The sequence below is a fragment of the Saccostrea cucullata genome, unplaced genomic scaffold (assembly GCF_032062105.1).
Source record: "Saccostrea cucullata isolate Sc308-1 unplaced genomic scaffold, CSIRO_AGI_Scuc_v1 ctg176, whole genome shotgun sequence".
NCBI lineage: Eukaryota > Metazoa > Mollusca > Bivalvia > Ostreida > Ostreidae > Saccostrea > Saccostrea cuccullata.
The window spans coordinates 262,532-284,587 of NW_026939570.1; the positions used below are offsets into that span (position 1 = coordinate 262,532).

General features: G+C 35.7%; 2 protein-coding genes across 2 annotated transcripts; both read right to left on the reverse strand.

Moving 5' to 3' along the window:
• Positions 1-8,343: 8,343 nt before the first annotated feature.
• On the reverse strand, positions 8,344-10,728 carry LOC134253300 (chitin deacetylase 7-like). The gene has a single exon (XM_062735817.1). It carries the CDS (start codon positions 9,519-9,521, stop codon positions 8,358-8,360), a length of 1,164 nt encoding a protein of 387 aa, XP_062591801.1. The 5' UTR covers positions 9,522-10,728; the 3' UTR covers positions 8,344-8,357.
• A 7,663-nt stretch (positions 10,729-18,391) lies between these two features.
• Positions 18,392-21,431, reverse strand: LOC134253342 (protein LZIC-like). Its single transcript, XM_062735874.1, has 6 exons — positions 21,307-21,431; positions 20,567-20,666; positions 20,283-20,418; positions 19,321-19,419; positions 19,042-19,219; positions 18,392-18,778 (listed from the first exon to the last, which is right to left on the reverse strand). Exons 1-6 carry the CDS (start codon positions 21,323-21,325, stop codon positions 18,720-18,722), a joined length of 591 nt encoding a protein of 196 aa, XP_062591858.1. The 5' UTR covers positions 21,326-21,431; the 3' UTR covers positions 18,392-18,719.
• Between the last annotated feature and the right edge of the window lie 625 nt (positions 21,432-22,056).

Here is a 22,056-nt window from a genome sequence, read left to right on the forward strand (position 1 = left end):
TGGCAAGCCACCTAGCTCAATAAATCAAGAATCATAATCCGGTTTATATTAGTACCAATATTGTGTAAGTAGTATTCTGATTTTTTTTTTTTTTTTTTTTTTTTTTTTTTTTTTTTACAGTGTAAGACTGGCAGATAATTTGACAGACGGCGAAGGACAATTTACTAATGAATGTGAAAACATCATTTAATTCTGAGGTTAATTTTAAGGCTACACAGAACACACGATAAGCGTAGAGCTTTTTACAAATAGACACTATCATATCCATTTAGCGATTCAAAAAAATTGCGGTAGGAAGATATTTGGTTATACACTGCTATTGTAAAGTTAAATTTAATTTAACCACTCAAGAGTGATCTAAGTTTGACTCCCTAAACTCAAAGCCACGGGCCCTACTATGAAACCCTTGAGCTACAAAGTTTTGAGCTTGGTATCTTACAAAGTTTTGACTGAACAAGAATTCTTCATACCACATGATATTTTTTTTTATCTACATAGAGTCAGCAGTTTCGAGAAAATGTGGTAAAGTAGTTACTAAAAGTAGAGATCTTTGGAAAACTAAAGTTCTTGAACACTTTCGGTTAATTTGCAGTGACCCGACAAGCGTGGAGAGAGAGGATGAAACAAATTACTCGGCAGATTAGCGACCTGACAGAGCGCGGGGCTTGTCACGAGACGTGAGTGACACCTGGCGAGTGATGCGGACATCGGAAACTGTAGAAGCAATCCAATTCACCAGCAGCTACACGTTCTAACAGCTTTAACGCTATGTTTGACATCGCCTCCATCAGCCACAAAGGTTTCTGCAGAAAGAATTATCTTTTTTGAAAACAAACTAAGGGATATTTGACTAAGGACGGACCAAGCGAAGCGTCACATTAGAGATTTAGATTTCATTTTTGGTTGATTTGCACCTGGTTTCGCTGATTAAGAGAGATGAACTTTATAGCATGTGTACTTTCTCACACTCGAGAAAAAACGAAACAATTGTCAATTTTGTTTTTAAATGAACATAAACCTGAAGTCATAGACCTTTCACTGTAAAGTCGTTCTGTAACGTTTTAATTACATAGATAATGACTTTTTTAGGTTAGTTACCCCAGCAAAAAAAGCAAGATTACATCTTATCCCACCGGACACCGTTTTCACGAACCGTTTCTTGCCAATAATATTTCACTTCCATCACTTTCTTTTCAGTTCAACATTGTGGCATTCAAAGACTGACTAGCATGGTTCTTGGAAGCTCGGAGACTCTGGTAAAGAGCCGCGTCTTAGGCGCCTTTTCACGTGTGGTTATGTTCACTGAACGATAAGAAACGTCATTCATTTTCTTCAGAATACAGAAAATCAGGAATTAATATCTGTAATCAGGGAAATGGATATGATATTCATCACTACTCATAGCTTTCATCTCCTGTAGCAAAATCGTTCCGTCAGTCAACGCTTGTTCGGAAAAGACCGGGTCAAGGGTCACTGCAGAAAATACTGGTTCAAAGTCATCTTTGGGTTAATTCTCTCAATATTAATTTCTTTTATTCATTGGAATCTCTCTCTTTCTCCCTTTCTCTCCTATGAGTAACCAAAATTACTCATTCCTTTTTTTACTTGCATTGATCATAATCTGGCCATGTACACAAGGGAAAAGGCCGTCTTATCGACAATAGGAAAGATACAATACCTCCCAATTATAATGCACGTGTGCCGTACTGTGTGTGGGGTAGCGCCGTCGTCCGTGCAGGAACGCAATCGTAAAAACGTCATGCAAATTACGATACCGAGTTTATGAGCAACATGAATTCTATTATCAAAAGACTCCTGGGAGAAATTAGAAATATAAATTATGAAATGATTAAAAACATCTTGGATCAGTACGATTTAACGACACCACTCGACGCTAAGCATAGAGAAAAGGGTTAGATATAGACACATAATTAACCATATCTCTGTAGTATACGGTATCTATCGCAGTAAAAATTTGAGATATTTGATAATTTTTTTTTCTCTTCTAACTTATTTGCGTGCGATATATTTCAGCAATATCGGGTTGATAGTGGTTTCTTACGTTTCAGATGCTGTGTTCATATCTGGATTACTATCGAGAAAACTAAACTTTGATTTAAAAAATAAACTGCGGTGGATATTATCATTTTTCCTTATCATTTACCATATAGAACTTAAAAAATAAAACAACTAGAACACAAAAATAGAATTGAAACAAAACAAAACAAGAAAAAAATCTCATAGATGCCATAGAAAAATGAATCTGCCAGTAAAAGTTTCAACGCAAACTAATGCAGAATTTTATAAACATACAAATCAACAGGATAAAACAAAACTAGCGTACTTTTTAGATTTTTTCTCTGTAGTATTCATTGAAAAGTAATATTCCTTGAATTATAAAGGATGCGTTTTATACAGCAAGGGGGTCCCACTTTTCCCCAGAGACGATATTTTAAGATTAATTAAGTTAGAGACACTAGGCTTTGTATGATAATTAATATAGAATTTTTATGTTATTTTTCCATTTTTTTATGTAAATTGAGTACAAATTCAATATCTATTGATTTTCTATGTGTTATTCAAATATCAAGTGCAAGGTTGTATATGAAATTACTTAGCATTTATTACTGAGATGTTGTAAAGATATTCCGCAAATGTTATTTACAAATTGTGTATTTGGACCAGGCGATTGAGCAATATAGTTAAGCACTACAATAGATCAAATATTTTAAGATTAATTAATTTAGGGACACTAGGCTTTGTATGATAATCCTTTTTACCCAAAATGTTCTCTCTTAGGTCATTATGTAAAAGGGATTTCAAAATAAAATGAAGTTCGTCTTCTACATCAAATATATGATCGGTTTAAAGATACAATCTTTATTGGAATAGTTTTCGGTAGTAATTGTCATTATTTAATTCTCAAATTGTTGATTTTTAATTTGGCAGTTTGAATTTTCTCACGGCTTCGACCTTTTTTTGTTGAGAATGATGGACTTTTAGACTTACTTTTTCAGGTACATGTATTCCATTAAATTTTCATGGAATTTGGTATGAGGGACCGAAATGGGGAGGGTGTTCTTAAACTAGTTTCAATGGAGTGATTACATTGTAAATGAATAGAATTCTACCAAGGATCAGCCCCATTATTTTTGTAAGGACTTTTTTGTGGCCGATAGAAGAGTATACCAGTTCATTGTAAATTTTGTATATACTGCCACCGGGAATTCAAAATTTACAACAGGACATGGGATATGAAATGCTTTAGCAAAACTCTTTAAATACGCGTTTCACCTGCGCATACAATTCCATGGTAAAAAAAAAATTAAAATAATAGAGGGTTACTGCATTAGGTATCCGATTTTCGAGTCCTTGTATAACACAATTCTAACTGCAGAATTGCGGTTTGCACCACGTGATCAATTTTGCTCCGAACAATGGAAATATAATCCAGTTATCAAAATGGAAAGAAAACATAAATCAAAAGTTACGAAATTTGCTACCCCGGAGATTCAAGTTAAAATTCTACGGACATGCAAGGAGGGTAAAAAGAATAAACACCGTCTCATTTTGTGAATTTGAATAAGGAATCAAAGGTGTGCGTGCAGCTTGACACGTTAAAACATCCCAACATTCATTTATATATATTGTTAACCTGACAAAGTTAGAAAATTCTAAGCCATCCCCATCTTAAATATGTTTGCTATAATGATATTAAATTTCTTTTCATATAGCTTATCATCATTTAATCTAATTCAATTCCTTTATTTATTGAACTACCATGTTGATATGCATGCACAACCAAAAATCAATCATAGTGTTAACACAGAAAAAGTTTATAATAAATTGATAATGTGTAGATAACGAATTTTGATCGATCTAAAAAAATCTATTAACAACACAAATCTGTGAAGGCGGATCCCTGGAAATTCCGGGGATGGGATCAGAGGCCTCAGAGAAGTAAGCATCTTCTGGCGTAAACAAATTAATGTGATTTTATAGTTTCTAAAGTTTCTTAAAGTTCTTTAAATATTCTAAGGATCCACATCTCATTTACATCAAGTCAAATAACATCAATCAACACAGCATACAGTACCACAATTAATATTTCATTCCATAGAACTTTCTTGTTCTAAGTTAGTGAAGATCTGTACTGAGTTCCACATCATTTAATCTATACATATGTAGGTCTGCTTTATTTTCAATCTATTATTTGGTTGTATCATTCGACATATGATACACGTGACCTTCCTGTGAAATAATCTATTAGTATGGGCTCATATTATAGTCCCAGTGGTAGGTTCAGTTGCCCCTGAGGAGTAAGCATCCCCTGTCGACCGGTCGCACCCACCGTGAGCCCTATTGATCAGGGAGACCGAGGTCTCCATAGCCATAAGTATAAAAGCTAAGACCCAACAAAATGTAGCAAACATGTCGGATCAAATACCACCCGGTGATCTAATTTTTACCCGAGTTAAACTAAGGTACTATGCAGCGATGACTAAACTTTGATAATAATCATAATTTGTAATAACCATGATATAATAGCCTTGATGTTTGGTTGTTTGGTTTTGGAAAAGTAATTTTCCTATACCTCTTTTTAATATAAGCATTTCCTAATCATACGTCTGTCTTTTATTAATTTTCAATCTAAAGTTAAAATGATTACATGACAGAAATTTACACTTTTAATTTGTCTGCTGCATACTCTAATCAGAATATACCTTGTTTAAACACCCGCCCCATTTAATCTTTTAGTTCCTAAATTTTAACTCGCAAAATTTTAATTTCTTAGATCAAAACAAAACTGAATGAAAAAAGCAAACTGTTAATCGATAAATGTCGATCTGATTTAAATTCACAACAACTAAATAAACATAAATAAATAAACATGAATAAATAAATACTGTAAATAAATAAATAAATAAATAAACATGAATTAATAAAAATAAATAGATATTAGTATTATTAATGATGACAATGACCTTAACCAGGTCGTGATCTGTCGTGCCACCGAGCGATAAACAAGGACTACATATATTACACTGATTAAGTGGGATATCAACGGTTTATAGCCATAATGAATAAATAGAAAATTCCAATCAAAGTGACCGATGTCTGGCAAACTGCAGGACGCGACCCTGTAGATATGAAACGGAAGCACTTCTCATCTAGTGACAGAGTTAATTCTATTTTGTCAATAAGACGGCAGAGTTTGCTAAACATGGACACAGAGGCACTGAGATATAAAATGACGGTAGGAAACTTAGACGACAGAGCGAGAGAACGTGTCACACGACAGGGGCCCACCCAACACAGCTAGGGTCAGCGGGGTCAGGGCATGCTACATGGCGCCCTTACCTCCGAGACAACGTCATTAAAGTTTGGATTGTACAAAACCTCATTATTAATATACCTCACTGTGAAAAATTCAAATTTTCACCATAAACACCCAGACTAGTAAATAGGCGTCTGATATAGATACGACACAAATTCTAAGATTTCAGGAAAGAAGGTCGGAATATTTTTTTTTTTTTTTTTGCCGCTAACCGATGATGTATAAATATAAATATTTAAGTTTAAAGTGAGTCGTATATTTACAAAAATACTGCCGAGATTGAGTGAAATGCGGTAATGTCCGTACATCGATATCCGGTAGGGGGATTTTCTGGGGGCCGGGGGAAATGAGTTTTCTTTTGTTTATTATTTTGTATTTCGCATCTTCCCTATAACCGGCCAACATTCCATAAATCACCCATTACAGTGATTAAGTGGCTCTAACGAGATTTTGATTTGAGTTGTTCAGACAAGTTGTTAGTGTGGCGATACAAATTAGGCTGCTTGTTAGGGGATCTATAAACAGAGGATATTAATTGATGATTCCGGAGTCGCCAGGGCCGTACTATGATGGATCACGAGTAATCATTCCACGTCAAGATTCGTCCAAGAAAGAAATTTTGGTCAACTTTTGCCTTGGACGATTGATCGAAACTAGAGAAAATCAAAACCCCAGGAGAGATGAAAAATGATCTTTGCTCCCTATGATAGGTAAACTGAGCCGTAAATTATTGTCTTGTCAGTAAATATAATCACTAAAACACTTACAGATAGATTTCAATGTGTTTCTTGTACACAAATACAGCTGTTATTTATACACTTATTTAAGGAGAAGGCAGCTTGCCTATAAATTTGTTGATCCTTATGATAAGATGACCCCGATAGAGCCCACAAGTATGCCAAAATTTACCACCTATATCCCGGGGGTGTAACTTATCGGTACGGTGTCCCCAAGGCCCCACAATCACGGCCTGATAAGGATTTATATACGATACAAACGCACCTTCAGGAAAACTCGTCATACTCAGGAATGATAACGGTCTGCTCCGTCTCCGAAAATAGGGAGTCGAACGCACCCCAGACTCCGCGCCAGCAGCGAAAGCGCTGCTTGTGTCATTTGAAGCTAAAATTAACGAAATAACATGAAAGCCAGTCCATTATTACACGGAGCGAATAAACCAATCCTGATTAATTCGGAGAATATGCACCATGGAGAGAGAGAAATCTTAATGAGGGGGAAGGCATGTCTGCGAATTAAACAGAACCGGCACGTGCATTTTAAAAAATGGTAATTCGTACCGTGACTACACTATCGTCAAGTAGCAGAACAAAACTTGGCGATCATTTCGATGTAATTGTTACGAAAACAGACAGGAGGATTAAGAAGGCTAAGCATAGGGACACGAAAAAACTTTTATTTCCACAATTTAAAATCTAAACCTAGGAAAATCGCGTTTTTGAGCATTAGATTCAATTGCTTCTACATTTTTTTATCACTTCTTCAAGGAAGGAAACGGGTTAGGATTTTCACAATTGATTGGAAAACCGATCTTCCCAAAATGATAGAAATCTTACAATCAATGCAAGAACAAAGATTTTTGTATTGATTTGAAATGGAACCTATTTTTTTCATTACTTAAATCCCTTTTTCTTCGACAAACAATTTAAGAGTTTTTGCAGAGATTGCCAGATTGTTCCTGCCGAGTCCGATAATAAAAAATCGGCCCTGAAAAATTATCGTAAAAAATGTCAGGACCTGTAATCGCTAATTCCTGCACTTAATTAGATAAACTTAAAACACAACATTTGCCATAATATAGCGTGCGATATGGCGGGAGCAGCGACGTGGGATGCATGGTGTAATTTTTTTCGCCCGTTATATCGCAAGAGGGCCCCCAGAGACAACCAAGACCCCTGCACAGGTGTACAGTCAAAGATTGACGATAAGATTATGTTAGCTTTCACCATCGGCACCCCTCGGGCGCAGAGTGTCCGGGAATCCATGCGCGTGAAAAACACATTCCATGGTTTATTTCGACAAATTTAATAACAACTGCAGAAAACTGTCAAAATATATTTTGCACGCTTTTCCCGATTTCTTTTACTTCAATGGGCCTTATTAATTTATTTTAATGACAAATAACTTAAAAGAATATATTTACTGTTTATAAGAATGCTGATGAAATATTTCTCCATTATCTAAAGATTTCCTAAAATTCTTCCTCTCTCAAAATTTGTTTGAAATGCTCCCATACTAGCTCAACGATGTGAAAATACATGAACTATAATATAATATGTATATGCCGTATTTTCCCCCCGACCTGTTTAATGATAAGCGCTGTATTACTGCTAAGTTTAAAAGTATGTACTTGTATTTTTTTTTTAAATTAGATCTTTGTACGTACTTTATTGTATTTCTCTTTTTAAAAACTTAAAACAGTTTGACAGGGTTGAACATTTACACCTTAATTAGTTTAGAATTAGAATTATACCTGAATTGAGTCATGAAATACTGCATACAGTAAAATTTGATGACCAAGGAATACGATACTTAAAAAAAAAATTAGTTAAAAAAATGAATAAATGTATAAAAATATTTTTTTTCAAATCTATTCCGATTATAAATGATGCGAATAATAAGATTCTAAAATATTAATTAGACATTGTAAACTTTCTGATGTTCAACCACTCAACAACGACATTTAACTAAATCCATACAATTTTTTGTCACTTTAATTCCTGTTATTGTGAAACTTTGAATTTAAAATGAAAATCTTAGATTTTTTTCTTTTACTTATATAACAATAATTATTATATTTAAGATTTTGATAAAAGTTAATTGTTTACTTTTATCATCTGATCTTAATTATAAAACAATTTATTTTAATAAACAAGTTTATATACTAGAAGTTCATGTATTTTGACATCAAGAATTGTTCACGTTATTTGGCTTAAGTATATTAGTAATTTCGGTCTTAAAATTATTTGAATGAAAAAAAAAACATGGGAAATTATAAAGTTTAATATAAACAAAAATATATATCAAAAAATATTTTTCTATATAACAATGGAATTGCAGAAAAGACGAGGAAAAGATAAAAGGAAATGTAGGAAGGATTTGCGTTGTTTCGTCCGCTGCCCTGGCCATCTTTATCAGAAATAACCCGCAAATGGTCACACTTCCAGGGCGCAAACCTTAAAATGTCCGATAAAGGTGTGGGATTTCTCATCCAAGCTAAATGTTGTTGATAAGTCACAAAATAAACATCATGATAATAATGTAAAATTGTCAAAAGAAAGTAATTCAAAGCCTTCATGTTATGTTCCTCTCGTAACCACGAAGGGTGCATAGTAAAAAATAAGGGGGAACGCGACCCCGTGTAATGGTTATGGAAATTGACCCAAAACAACTGGAATGCCTCCTCCATCGTTGTCGGACGACAGGAATCTGCGTACAGACATCCGCTTCCGGAATCCCCTACTTCAAGCATCTGAACCGGAACCTCCCATAGTCCGGGGTATTTTCCGAACGGACACGGTCGGACATTGCAATCCAACTGCCATCCATAATCCATGGTGTTAGGCCATCGTTTTGCACTAAAGCCATTTTCAGTTGCAATTGTTAAAGTGGAATCGTACTCAAACCCCTTTTCTTGTAATAACGCGAACTGAGCGTCACCGGACGGCTGTAAAAACGGACTCCGCCATCCCGTAATATTCCGAACAGGTATCCCGGCATTCTCGGCAATAATGCTCCGTTGTTCTGTGATTTCGTACTGAAGCTGATTGTAAGTGGCCTCTTTCCAGAACGTGGTCGGGGTCCTGTGAGTGACACTATGGACAGCCACTTCGTGTCCTCTTCGGAATAAAGACCGCACAAGGTTATAGTCCGTGAAATTATGAGACACAAACATTGTCATAGTGATCGGACAACCGTTAGGGTTCAGTCGCCCTCGAGAAAACAACTTTTCATACATTTCATGAATTTCTCCTGTTACAGCATCATCAAAGGAAAACATTATCATTTGTGGAATTTCCGCTGGTTCCAGATTTCCTGGTGCGCTTTTTCCTCCACAAAAACAAGAAGGCAAGTGACAGTTTCCATCCTGATAACACGTGCCAAGTTTAACGCCAAAACCGAAATGGAACAATTGCACTATTAATAAAATAAAATTAATCCACATTTTTATTATCAACTGCTGCTTACTGAATTGTATGAAACTCACTGGAAGCACACATCACAGATGATGTTTTTCCAGATTCCAACAAAACAGCAAATAAAGTGTTTCGCATAGTTTGGGTAATTAATATTACTAACTGAATGTAAAAATTTTCACCACCCTGCCAATCACAATTGTCACGAACTCTATTGCACAAAATATGTAGCTTTTTTCCCAATAAATCAAGAAAAGTAAATTTCGCCAGCAATTTTTTCCCCTCTGCTAATTACTTGTAATCTGTGCTTGCGTCCTATCAGCACTGTACATCTGATGCTCCGAATTTCTCTTTTAAACTGATCGGATCTGCGCGTGTTACAAAACTGGTGTCAATCATTACCGCGGTGAGGCACAGGTGCCTGTTGAATTTCAACTGGCCGGTGTACAGGATTAAAGTGAAAGGCGCCCCCTGGTATCGTACAGTTCGCCAAGGGTATCCTTGGCTCACACTAAACAGACGTCGGACTCGGGAAGTGATCGACGTCTTGGTATGTCATGCGGACACACGGGTCTTAATTGTATTTTCCAATTAACGTTTAGCCCAAAGTATTAGATACCAGGACACCTGATGGCACAGAGCTCGACCAAACTTTTATTAATCTGCCGTGTGAGTGTATAGTCACAAGTCCTCACAGTAAAAACGTGTCTGATAAGACCTGACTACCTCAGGTGCAGTCGGACGCGCCATACCGCCTCCCTCCACCGGAAATGAAGACGAAATTAACAGAGTCTCCTCTCTTGACTCGATAAGGTCGGCAGCAGAGCATGTCGCTTTTGCATCTCCATTTCTTGGATTTATCAATAGGGTAGAGGAGGGGGTCCTGATGAAACGTAAACAAGCTTTAATGGCACCTTCAAACAGAATTGTTCGCTTTGTGCGATCCAAGCGCATCAAATCAGAAGACGGTATTGCTTTCTATACGAAGGGATCCAAAGTAAATGTCATCCGCCATTTGTTCTGATCTGTATAATCACTGCACGTCAAGATTCTGCAACGAAGGAGTATAAATCTACTTTACTCGCGCTCTACCAAGTATTTGCTGAATTGCAAACAAATTCGATTATAAAGTCCATTAACAGTATAGATATGAAGTAGATAACAGGGCTGTCCCTTTTGGTCGAAATTATCTATTACAGTGGCAGTGGTATACATCACTCGAGCTTGTAGAGTCCACATATAAATACTAGTAATATGTTTACAAGCAGCAATCTTTTGATCGTTTAGCAGGTGACGATACTCTAAATGTACCATAAACCTCACTGTGGGGAATATGTGTGAGGGAAAGGCTAAATGTGGAAAAGTTAAAACCAAATAAATTTCTGCTGGTGATAACTTCCCTATCTTATCAATGGAAACGGAACGTAACATGACATTAAGAACTTTGAAAATAGAGAAGTCTCTGAATGAAATCTTGTTGTAGGAATATTTCAACTATGACTCAGAGACTTTAAGAATTCAATAACAGAGATTCGCAGATTTCAATAATAGAAATTCGCAGATTCTCTCTCTGTGACATCAAAATTTACACGAGCCCAAAGAATGTCCATTAAATATATCTAATTACAATTACAGAGCGAAGCTAATTAAACAAAATGTCACGATCTTCCATTTTCCTTCTGTTTTGCCAAGATTTCTGGTTTGTATAGAAAAATAGCAATTCAATTTATAAAACTATCGCCAAGGAATGTTACAATGCACATTTTTAATTATTACAACATTGCTTTCTACTGTTTCGTTAATAATCTTTGCATGGTACTTTGCCCGTTTATAAATACGCAGAACTTTGGATGCAAGATGGAAACTGTACGAATTATTGCCGACTTATTTCCAAATGGCGTAAAATTTTCGGATGGGTTTGCTTCCTTTCCCTGACGCCCGATCATTCCGATTGATGAGGGTCATTAATCGTGTGTCTCCTTCATCAACTGGACGCGTGCGGGGTCCCAGTGGTCCATTTTTCACGACCAGCATGCTTCAGCCCTAGGGCCATGGTGCAGACGGCAGTTCCCACACTTCACGTGCTATTATGTGTGCAATCACTAATGAACTATCCTACTAAATGTACAGTTTATGTCGGATTGATAAACGAGTATTTAGCATATTATCTTTCAAATGACAGAGGCTTGTGTTAGCTTTGATTTCCTAAAACAGCCAGTACCTCACCGTAGATCAAAATGAAACTATAATGAGGGAAATAATGGCATTCCACGTCCCGTCTCCGTGTAGATCCGGGGAGATTACCACACACAATATTGTACAACGGGAAAACTCAGTTTACATGGGAATTACTTCTATTGTAGAGGAAACATCCTTTTGATACCTTTATAATGAAAAAATTATGACTGGGTAATTGGAAAATAAAAAGCAATGCAAATTAAATTACTTTAAAATGCGAATATTAAAAAAAATGAATAGATATTAAACGGACGATTTTTATCTGGTCCTAGAAACATAGTGAATGTTCATTTTAAACTAAAACATTAGACACTTTAGATCAATACTAGTATGTAGTATAAGTAACAGTTCACTGTTCTGATATTATACATGTACAGCTGTATACAGTCGGTTGAATAGGACTGTCATAATTATTCTATTTTTCTTTATTTAAATCGCCTAACTTATAAACAATTGAAGAGAGGGTACGGTAAATGCAGAGCACAAACAACATTAAACAAATTTGATATGCCAAATCTATGTTACGTGCTATGAATCTTAAAACCACGACCAATTAGTGATTCTGCACACAGGCTTAAGTAGTATAATAACCCTGAGATCCACTTTAGGTTAATACTTGACTGAGAAACATCGGCTTGGAACCCTGTCTGCACTAGAGATGTACCCTAAAGTAATGCATATGGTGCATGTGCCAGTAAACATCAATGACAGAGACCAGGCGACAATTCTCGCCCTATCTTACTATAATCTGCACGTGAACATATGACATGCGTGTTCGCACGTGAAGGGCCATCATTAGTAATTTCAAAAATTAGCCACAGGCGTCGGTCTGCCTTACAACTACACTAAAATGAATATCATTTCAATTTTATCTTTCGTGTATCAAGTAATTTGTTAGAGATGAATCTTTAGAAGAATCCACAAAATTGGACTACTCTTTTAGAAATTGACAATAATCCCATTAAAATGATGGATTCTCGACAAATTTTTCCTTTTTAAAAAAGCATTCAGGGGAACATTATTTTCCTGATTAATACAATATTCAAAACTCTAATTAATGAAGATTGCGTGCCAACAATTATAGAATCCTTTTACTTTTCTATTAATGTACTTTCAAAATTAGACAACATGAAAAGGAACAATTTAAATACTACAGAGACACCTCTCTGGTTTCTAGAAATAACCATGTTCATTTAAAATGAAAATTTTATTTCACGGATTAAATCTAAAACTCCATTCTACCTAGCTAAATAATTAAGGCGCTTAATTTCAGAAACGTTGCATCTTGTTAAAATTGTTTTAAACAAGAATAGATATGGGTTACCCCATATCCAAAGATATTCGACTTTTAGATTTAATATGTTTAACAGTGTTTATAATGACGTACGTTAATAAAAAAAAAACTGCACTGTCTAATTATGGAACTGTTGTAAATTTCGTGAGTCCATAGCATTACGGTCACCCAGTCTCCTAACAAACAGTACACATAGGCCTACATGTACAGGCGCGGATCCAGGATTTGGAGTTAGGGGGGGCGCCAAAATAGGCAAGGGGTCTGGGGGCCGCCTTGAGGCCCCCAGTGGGTCCAGGGCAAAGCCCTGGTGGGGGTCTAGGGGGCGAAGCCCCCGGAAGCTCCTGGATTCTAGAGATTTTGAAGGGTTAAAATGAGGTCTACCAAAGCCCTGGTGGGGGCCCAGGGGGCGAAGCCCCCGGAAGCTCCTGGATTCTAGAGATTTTGAAGGGTTAAAATGAGGTCTACCAAAGCCCTGGTGGGGGCCCAGGGGGCGAAGCCCCCGGAAGCTCCTGGATTCTAGAGATTTTAAAGGGTGAAAATGAGGTCTACCAAGTAGTCATATTTGATTTACGCTAACTTTGACAATTTTAGGGGGGGCGCGCGCCGGGTGCGCCCCCCCTTAAATCCGCCCCTGATGTATACCTGTGTCCGCAAGACCAACATTAGACTTGGTCTACACACGTGCGATGGAGCTGTCAAACGCATCCAGCGAGCTCGGAGAAACACGTTTTGTTTTGCCGAGAAGTTACGATGGCAGACAATGCTTTTCTTTTCTTAATTAGATCATATGAATACGAATTCTGATTAATAAAAATTATACAATCCCTGTTGAACTATATATAGTTTGTTCTAACATTTGCATCTGCAACAACTTGTGTTTAAAATGGCCGGGTTAGGAAAATCAGGACCGGGTCGGAAAATTCTAAACTGAAAACCTTTTTTGTTTTGAAAATTACTGAAATATACTAATGTATTCGTCGTAGAAATTACTCACATTATTCAAGTTCTATATAAAATGGTATGCTGAACTTCAACACGAACCCGAATCCCCAACCCAGTTCTCGTTTTGCCACACATACCCCAGAGTTTACAAAGTGTTCACACGAGCAGAATCCGGCCAGGGATTGAAAATTCCGTCATTTAATAATACACACACACAGAATGATTAATTTTTTCTTTAAGAAGAAATTGTATGATAGTTAACGGACTATAAACATGTACTTAATACAATTGTTGATATAGTATTATCAATTCATCGGTGAAAAGATATGAATCGAAGAATGACCTAAATATTCTCTGTTATCAAACATGTAAAAAAAAAAAAGGCTGAGGAGGGAGCGAGCGTAGGAATATTGATATTTTTTATTTGCATTTCGGGGGGAAAGTGACTTTCTAATAATATTTTGACGTTATTTTTGATTTCTTTAACGTATGACCACAGGAGTTCGCGTACCTATCAATTTTACCGAAATTTTCAGTAAATAAAAAAATACGTAATACCTATAATAATAACACAAGGAGTGCAACGGTTGTCCGCGACGCCATGACGTGACGTCACGGGCAGTCCATTTACCCAAAAGGAACAAAAATAAACAATCATAAACACTTAACTAGAGATAACCATATTACGTTTAGATACAAGCACAAGTACTTGTAACTCCCCGTTTTAAATTTTCTTGAATGTCTACTAACTTGTCTCTGGTTTATTTTCGCATATGACCTAAATCATCTAGATTAGCATTTCAGGCAGTTTTGTTCCTTTTTGGGTAAATGGACGCGCCCGTGACGTCACGTCATGGCGTCGCGGACAACGGATATTTGAGCGAAGTTGTGGAGAAACGTCACCGCTACTGCTGTAAAACATGAGTTTGAAATCTTATGCATTAAGAACCGTAAAGAATGGTCCCTTCCAAAAAGATTGGTTTGTGTTTTATAATTTTCGATTGAAGATTGATTGTGTGACAGCCTTGATACTAAGCGAGGGGTACCCAGTTGACCTAAAATGCGTTGCACTCCTTGTGTTATTATTATAGGTATTACGTATTTTTTTTTATTTACTGAAAATTTCGGTAAAATTGATAGGTACGCGAACTCCTGTGGTATGACATACACAACTTTACTCTTATCATGAATAATAATGTTGTATCTACTTATCATGATGGAACTATTTTGGTCGGACCAATTTGTGTGAGTCGCCGCTGAATACAGTAATATATCTTGCATAAATAGTATGCACTGATCGAATATATTAAAAATACATTGAGTTATTGATTTTGTAACATCCGCGAATCACTGTGAACAAAGAGTGCAATAAACCATAAGAGGTATGATACTGGATTAATAGTGATGTCCCTAAGGAACTCGCCTGATACAGAAATCATCTCAGCAAACGATAAAACGCACAAAAGAAAATGGCATGTCTGCATTAAAGAAGTGCCAATGTGCAAAACACATCATCAAATTCCCTTGTAAGTCATCAGCAGCCGACAGGAGAAGAAGCGCGGGAACACCCGAGATTCATGTCCATCACCGGGAGGAGAGCTTAGCATGTGTTCTCTGACATTATACATACACGAGATTATCAAGTTGGGAAGTGTGTATTGGCATTAATAGTCCATTAATACGTCACGAAGGTTTTTCTTTGTAGTTACACTGACCAGAGGCTAAAACACTGAAACTCAATTACATATCTAATCTACTGTGGTAGATTGTGCACTGTCCGCTCGGGGAATAAATGCCCGGATGCTTTAATAATTATAACTGATAAACTTGCTGGAGCTTTAGGATTCTATCTCGGCTGTACAGTATCCGTCATGGGATAACAATCCACAGAGATCCCTCCACCAATGAAAGCCTCCTCAAATACCGAATAAAACGCGGGGATGACTTTACTGTCTAAAGAGTCGGACACTTTCTACGATATAATCTTCACCCCCTACATCGCAAAAACTCGGTATAATGTCGGTTAATCGTTTTAGAGCGAAAACTCTCACAGAAAACAGATCAAATCACTTCATTTCACTTGTTAGCTAGATTATCTTTATTTGACGATAAATGGTGTGAAAAGTCAGAGTTCCATATTCAGTTGACCTTTCTAGTATCCACAAATTGCAAGTGTACTTACATCCTCGCAATGCCACGAGTCCAACGGCAACGCGTAGACTCAGGACCCCTGACGTTGTGTGGATGGTGTAATTATTATACACCGTAACTTAGTATTTGCATTTTACGCCTGTTAGGTTACTTTGGGTAGTCTATATGATAAAGCTTTACATGTGTATAGAATAAGATACGTAATCGGCAAAATGAACACTTTGGCTTTCCGTGTGAAAGGAGATTTTTACAGAAAGTTTGGAGTTTGGGATGTTGTTGACGTCAGAGAATAAGTAAACCTAATTTCTTGAATATTGTAATCTTTAATGGTGTGTTCCCATAATCATTGTCACTTGTGCTGAAAGTCCAAACCATTGAAGAAATTATAATAGTGCATGTTTTGCTCAAGTCGAATGCTGACATTTTTCAAACTTTATGTAAGGTCATTATTTTTACATACATTGAATTGTCTACGGATTTTTCCATTTGCCCATTCAATGATTCATGACAAGAAGCACACAGTCAGCAGGCACGTAGCAACCGGGGGGGGGCCCACTTTTTTCCCCAACATTAGCTTTACTATAGAAAATGTCCATTGAGAAGATGGTTGGCCCCCCACTTTTTACCACAGTACATATATAGCAAGGCAATATAGGAAAAAAATTGGAAGTGAAAGAAAGTTGGCCTTGAGAAAGTTGGCTTCTACTTAGAAGCAGTCTACTCTTGAATTGTATTGTTTCTATTCAATGAACTTTTGAGTTTGAATATTGTTTGTTATCTCTCTATTTCATTTGTCAGAAATTCATTTGAATGATTTACACAAGATAAATGTAAAAATAAGATATTTATTTTCAGAAATAAATATTATTACAAATACAATATACATATAATAAATGTCTAGCTCATTTTTATGTAAAAAATCTTCTTTGGTTGCATTCAGTATCTGGCCTGGGAACATTTTGTGTTTCCGCCTTGGATCAAAGATTTTCTATTTTGTATTATAGGCCCAAAGACCTGTAGCTGCTGGTCTGAAAAATTGAGATCAAAATGGTAATTCATCCCTAAATTTTTAAACCCAGCAAGTTACAGATGCATTGGTGGAGTTGGAGGGGGGACTCATACCCCATTTTGACCAAAAATATGCATAGAATTAATAATTTGGTTGTTATTGTAGGACATTGCATTAATTATACCTTAAAATATAGTTTGTTCAAGGTAAAAAAAAAATTTCAAATAAACTTATGAGGGCTTCATCTCTAGGCCCCCAAATTGACTGGCCGGACCCCCTTTTCAAGAATTCTGGCCTGGGGGCCATAAAAGTTAGATGAGCTCACTTTTGATCTCAATCTCACTTTTTCCATAAGGAATATAGTGGAAAAGTGAGTCTGAGATCAAAAGTGAGCTCGTCTAACTTTTATAGCCCCCAGGCCAGGATTTGTCACTGAGATGTACTATTAAGCTAGATTATTACTCTTAACTTAGCTTTGTAACAATGAAATAATATATTATATACAGTTCTTCATAAAAACACTAACAAATACTTAATGCAGCAGTTATTTTCAGCTCACTTGATCACAGTGCACATGTATCAATGTATTTAGCACTTAATATCAACGTCACAACTAAATAATATTACTGAGAAATATTACATACACATGTAACTACAATATGCATTACAGAATTCTGAAAAGTCCTGATTTACATTTATGAAAGTTGGTGAAAATCAAACCTGTGAATTTTTTTTCTTATCTACAAACCCATCCATGTAAGAGTTAGTCCTACATTATTGAACAAAAGAATTTTAAATAATGAAATACCTCACAACCTCTACAATAATTTTACTTCTGAGGCCAAAAAAAGTTAATTGTTTCTCAGGCCAAAAAATTCAAAATTTAATGTGGCAGGCAGTTTTTTTTTTTTTTTTTTTTTTTTTTTTTTGGAAGCAGGTTTTACACCTTTTTATGTACCCGGTAAATCATTTGTGCAGTAAAATGATATCTACTAATTCTTAGTTATAATATGTATTCAACATTAAATAATGTTATTCCAAACATTTATTTAAAAGTCAACTGATAAAATACTTTAGATTTAGAAGAAAATATATTGTTTTTCTAATAAAAACGTCTTTCTTAGCATTTATGAAAAGGGGAATAACTCGATTTTCTTTTTCATCTTGGAAGAATAGAAAATTGAGTTATTTCCCTTTTCAATATGTCAATAAAATTGATCAATGCGGCCGCTTTTGAACTGATGCGGCGGTGCCTGAGAAACTATTGATTATGTTTTTTGGCTTTATTGATATGGAAAAATCATCTTTCATTTGAATCATTATTTTCTGATTGGTTTGGGGTATGGGAGGGGAATAATGGGGTATCATTGTTACACACAAAATGTATGTCAAGAGAATCACCTGTTGATACATAAAAAGTCTAGTAAGGCTGAACAGAGGAGACTGTCCTATACCATGGGGACTGATGAGGATGGCTAGTCATGTGACACAATGATGGAGTGTCATGTGACAATATGGCAGCTTTTCTTATGACATAATGGTGGCCTGTCATGTGACACAATGGAAGTGAGCAGTATTTGTTTTGCTGAGGAATTACTTGGATGCTTGCTTCACCTGAGAGCTAGCTACTGCTAATACTTTATCACCAGAGGCTGAAAGAAAAGTAAAGTTATATCAATTAATGGCAAGAATGTATCACCATTCACTTCGTAAATATTTACAAATGAGTAACAGTAAACATTGTCTCCGAAAATGTATTTACAACCTACATGGTGATTCTGGGCACTGGAATATTTATTAGTCTCTAAAAAATGAACAGAAAAAATGTTGAAATGCACTTTCCTGGCATAAGCTCAAAACTCAAAATCTGTACAATATAATTGTATTGTGTATATATAGTTTTCTGATGACAGACCTAAGTCCCCTGAGACTTGTTCGAACTGTTTGAGGCTGGCACTGGAGTTGTTCTGTAGGTAAGCCTCCTCCTCTGGTGTCAGACTTTCTCCCAGCTTCTTCAGGGCAGTTAAAATTTCTACAGATTGCTGAGTGGCAACATCACTCAACAATTTTCCTACCTTCTCATCTCTTCTTATCTGCATTAGAGACAAATATTCTTTAAAAACTGTACAATTGATATCAATACTAGAACAACTCTTGTTACTGAGTCTCCAGAGAGTTATCTCTCTTGTCCTACCTCAGCGAGTCTTTGTCTCAGCTGCCCAGGTTGCTTCTTGGCAAACATTCTGATGACCTCGGGGGTTTTGAATGCTTTACTGATGGCTGCTTGAATGGCCTGTCAATAGGAAATACCAATGTATGAATGCTTTATAAAATATAATCCACATTTGCTCAGGTCACAAATATTGCAGATATGAAAAGGGGGGTTATCCATTCTATAATATGAATAAATGAAATTTAGGTATAAATGGAAAATCCACAGCAACCTTAGAATATTTCGGTGTCTGAACTCAATTCATTTTAAATTTTCAGTTTGTGTATAGATAATCATTTCCTCTTATAGTCAGTGTAAGGCTCACTGAGATACGAACTTGAAGCAAAATAATGAAAAACTCTTTGCGGCACCTGCAACAACATATTCAAGGTATATAAAGTACAGCTACTCATTTTAATAAAGTGTTCCATAATTATAGCCTCCACATTTCACTATGTCATCACTTGATAACCTTGTCACTAGTTGATAACCTTGCCCTTTAAGACTTGATCTTAAGTAAGAATAACAATAATATACAAGATACAAAGTGCAATAGTACTAGAGTTTAATATTGTGCAGAGAGGCCAAAAACAAATGTATAGCTAGAGTTGCTAAACAGATAGACAATTCTTCTCCCATTTTGGGAGAAATAATCACAAAAATAAAATGGCAATGGCTGAAATGGCTGCAGTACTGTAGTTCTCTGTTTGAGAAAATTCAGACAGATAAAGCAGAGATCTACAGATCCAAGCATTGTAAAAACCTCTGATTTTACGCTGCCACTTTTTAGTCACTCTCTCGTCTGAATTTTCTCAAGCAGAGAGCTACAGTTCTGCAGCTATGGATGAAAAGACTTCTGAAAACTCCTTTCCACATATTTCACACCAGGTAACAGATGCACTTGAAAAAATAACATTTCTGAATGACTTGTATGAATGACTTACTAACTGCATTCCACTGAGTTGATCCACCAGACTGAGGTTACCGCCCACCATATTGTCCAGCGATTCCTTAAACTCTGTCAACTGATCCATTGTTTCTTGTTTTGTTTCTTCATATTCCTCTGCATCCAGGTCCTCTCTGTCAAAATATTAAAAGTCTTCAAACAGAGGATTCTGATCTAATATTGGTATTTTTGTAAAAGAGAAGAAAAATTGAAAGCATTTAAAAAATATTTTTTGACTCTATATTCTTCACAAGGAGTGTCACTAATTGACATTGTAAATACTTGGCCTCCTCTAAATCTGCCAGTTGCTGAACAAGTCGATCCAGCTGTTCCTCTAAGTTACTCTTCAGTTTCTCTGTCTCCTCCTGACCCCTTGTGCTCTCTGTTTTAAAAGGAATTCCAAATAAATTTAGTATTGGGAAAATAGACACACTAAATCTGATTTGAAATTTCATTCATTATCAAATTTTTTTGTAACAAAACAATATATAATTTTTATATATCATATAATTTTAAGAAAAAAAAAATCTGATTTAAAATTTCATTCTGACTTTACCAAATGGTTCTTTGTTGCTGCTTTATAGCAAAACAGTGTTTTTAGCTGGTTACATACAAAACTCATTAAATTTGGCAAAAGAATACAAATACCACTGTAAAATCTAAAATATGTATTTAAAATATGAATCTTTGGACAGGTGCTATTATTCAAGATCTGTAGCGTTATGGTTTTATATATTTGTCTTTGACCGTAACAAATATATAAAACCATAATGCTACAGATCTGCAGCTTCTCTACCAAATGAGCTATAAGCAAATGACAAACGTCTTGTCTACAGACAAACTATATACAGATATCATTAAGCAAATAACCAAAAACAAACCAAACAAAGAAAAGGAGAAATCTGAATTCTTTAAAAATCCTAGATGAATGATCAGATGGTATCAGCCCCACCCCCTCTCAAAATGGAATACATGTACCGACACAGCCCGACCACTTCTGGTATAATTTAAATCACACTTACTGTGATGTGAAGAACTCATCTTTTAAAAATAAGTCTGCAAATATAGCTAGTTGATAAGCATTTAGAAAATTCGTGACTGTCAGGTGGCTTGACTTTAGTCATCAACATCGGAAGTCGCACACTCTGTATAAACAGATAAACTATTCCGCAATTGATTTTTTTTTTTGTATTTTGATAAATTAATACCGATAGGGCAGGTGAGAGCTCCACTTTGCTTCGTATATGTAATTTTTGTAATTATTGTTCCAAACAAAAACTTATTTTTTCTCGTCAGTGGTGATTCTTAAAGATCCGGAATTTGAACTCGAAATAATTTTAATTTTGCAATCTCCTTGCCGCTGTTAGGTAGGTCGGACGAGAAAAAAGTCGGACATTTTACATGTATTACATTGTTCACAATATCCTGATATTTTAAAGTTTTAAACTTTTTTGTGAAGTATATTTTTAGTTTCTACACACATAGCTTAATTTTAAAAAAATTAAAAATTTTTTTTAGCTGAATCTTTTTGCACTGAAATTTGTCTTTTAAAAGTCAAAATACTTGTTTTAATGTTTTGGTGCTAATTACTTATACTATAGGAAATGTTTTTTGCACTTTTAGTAATGTGAAATTTGTGTCTGAAAATAGTTGACACTAAAAAAAAGAATCAGAATAGGATCATGGGAACTGTTTCCTTTTTTTTTTTTTTTTTTTTTGCTTGTCAACTTTTTCAGGTAAGTAAAAAAAATTTTTTTCCGCCCCCCCCCCAA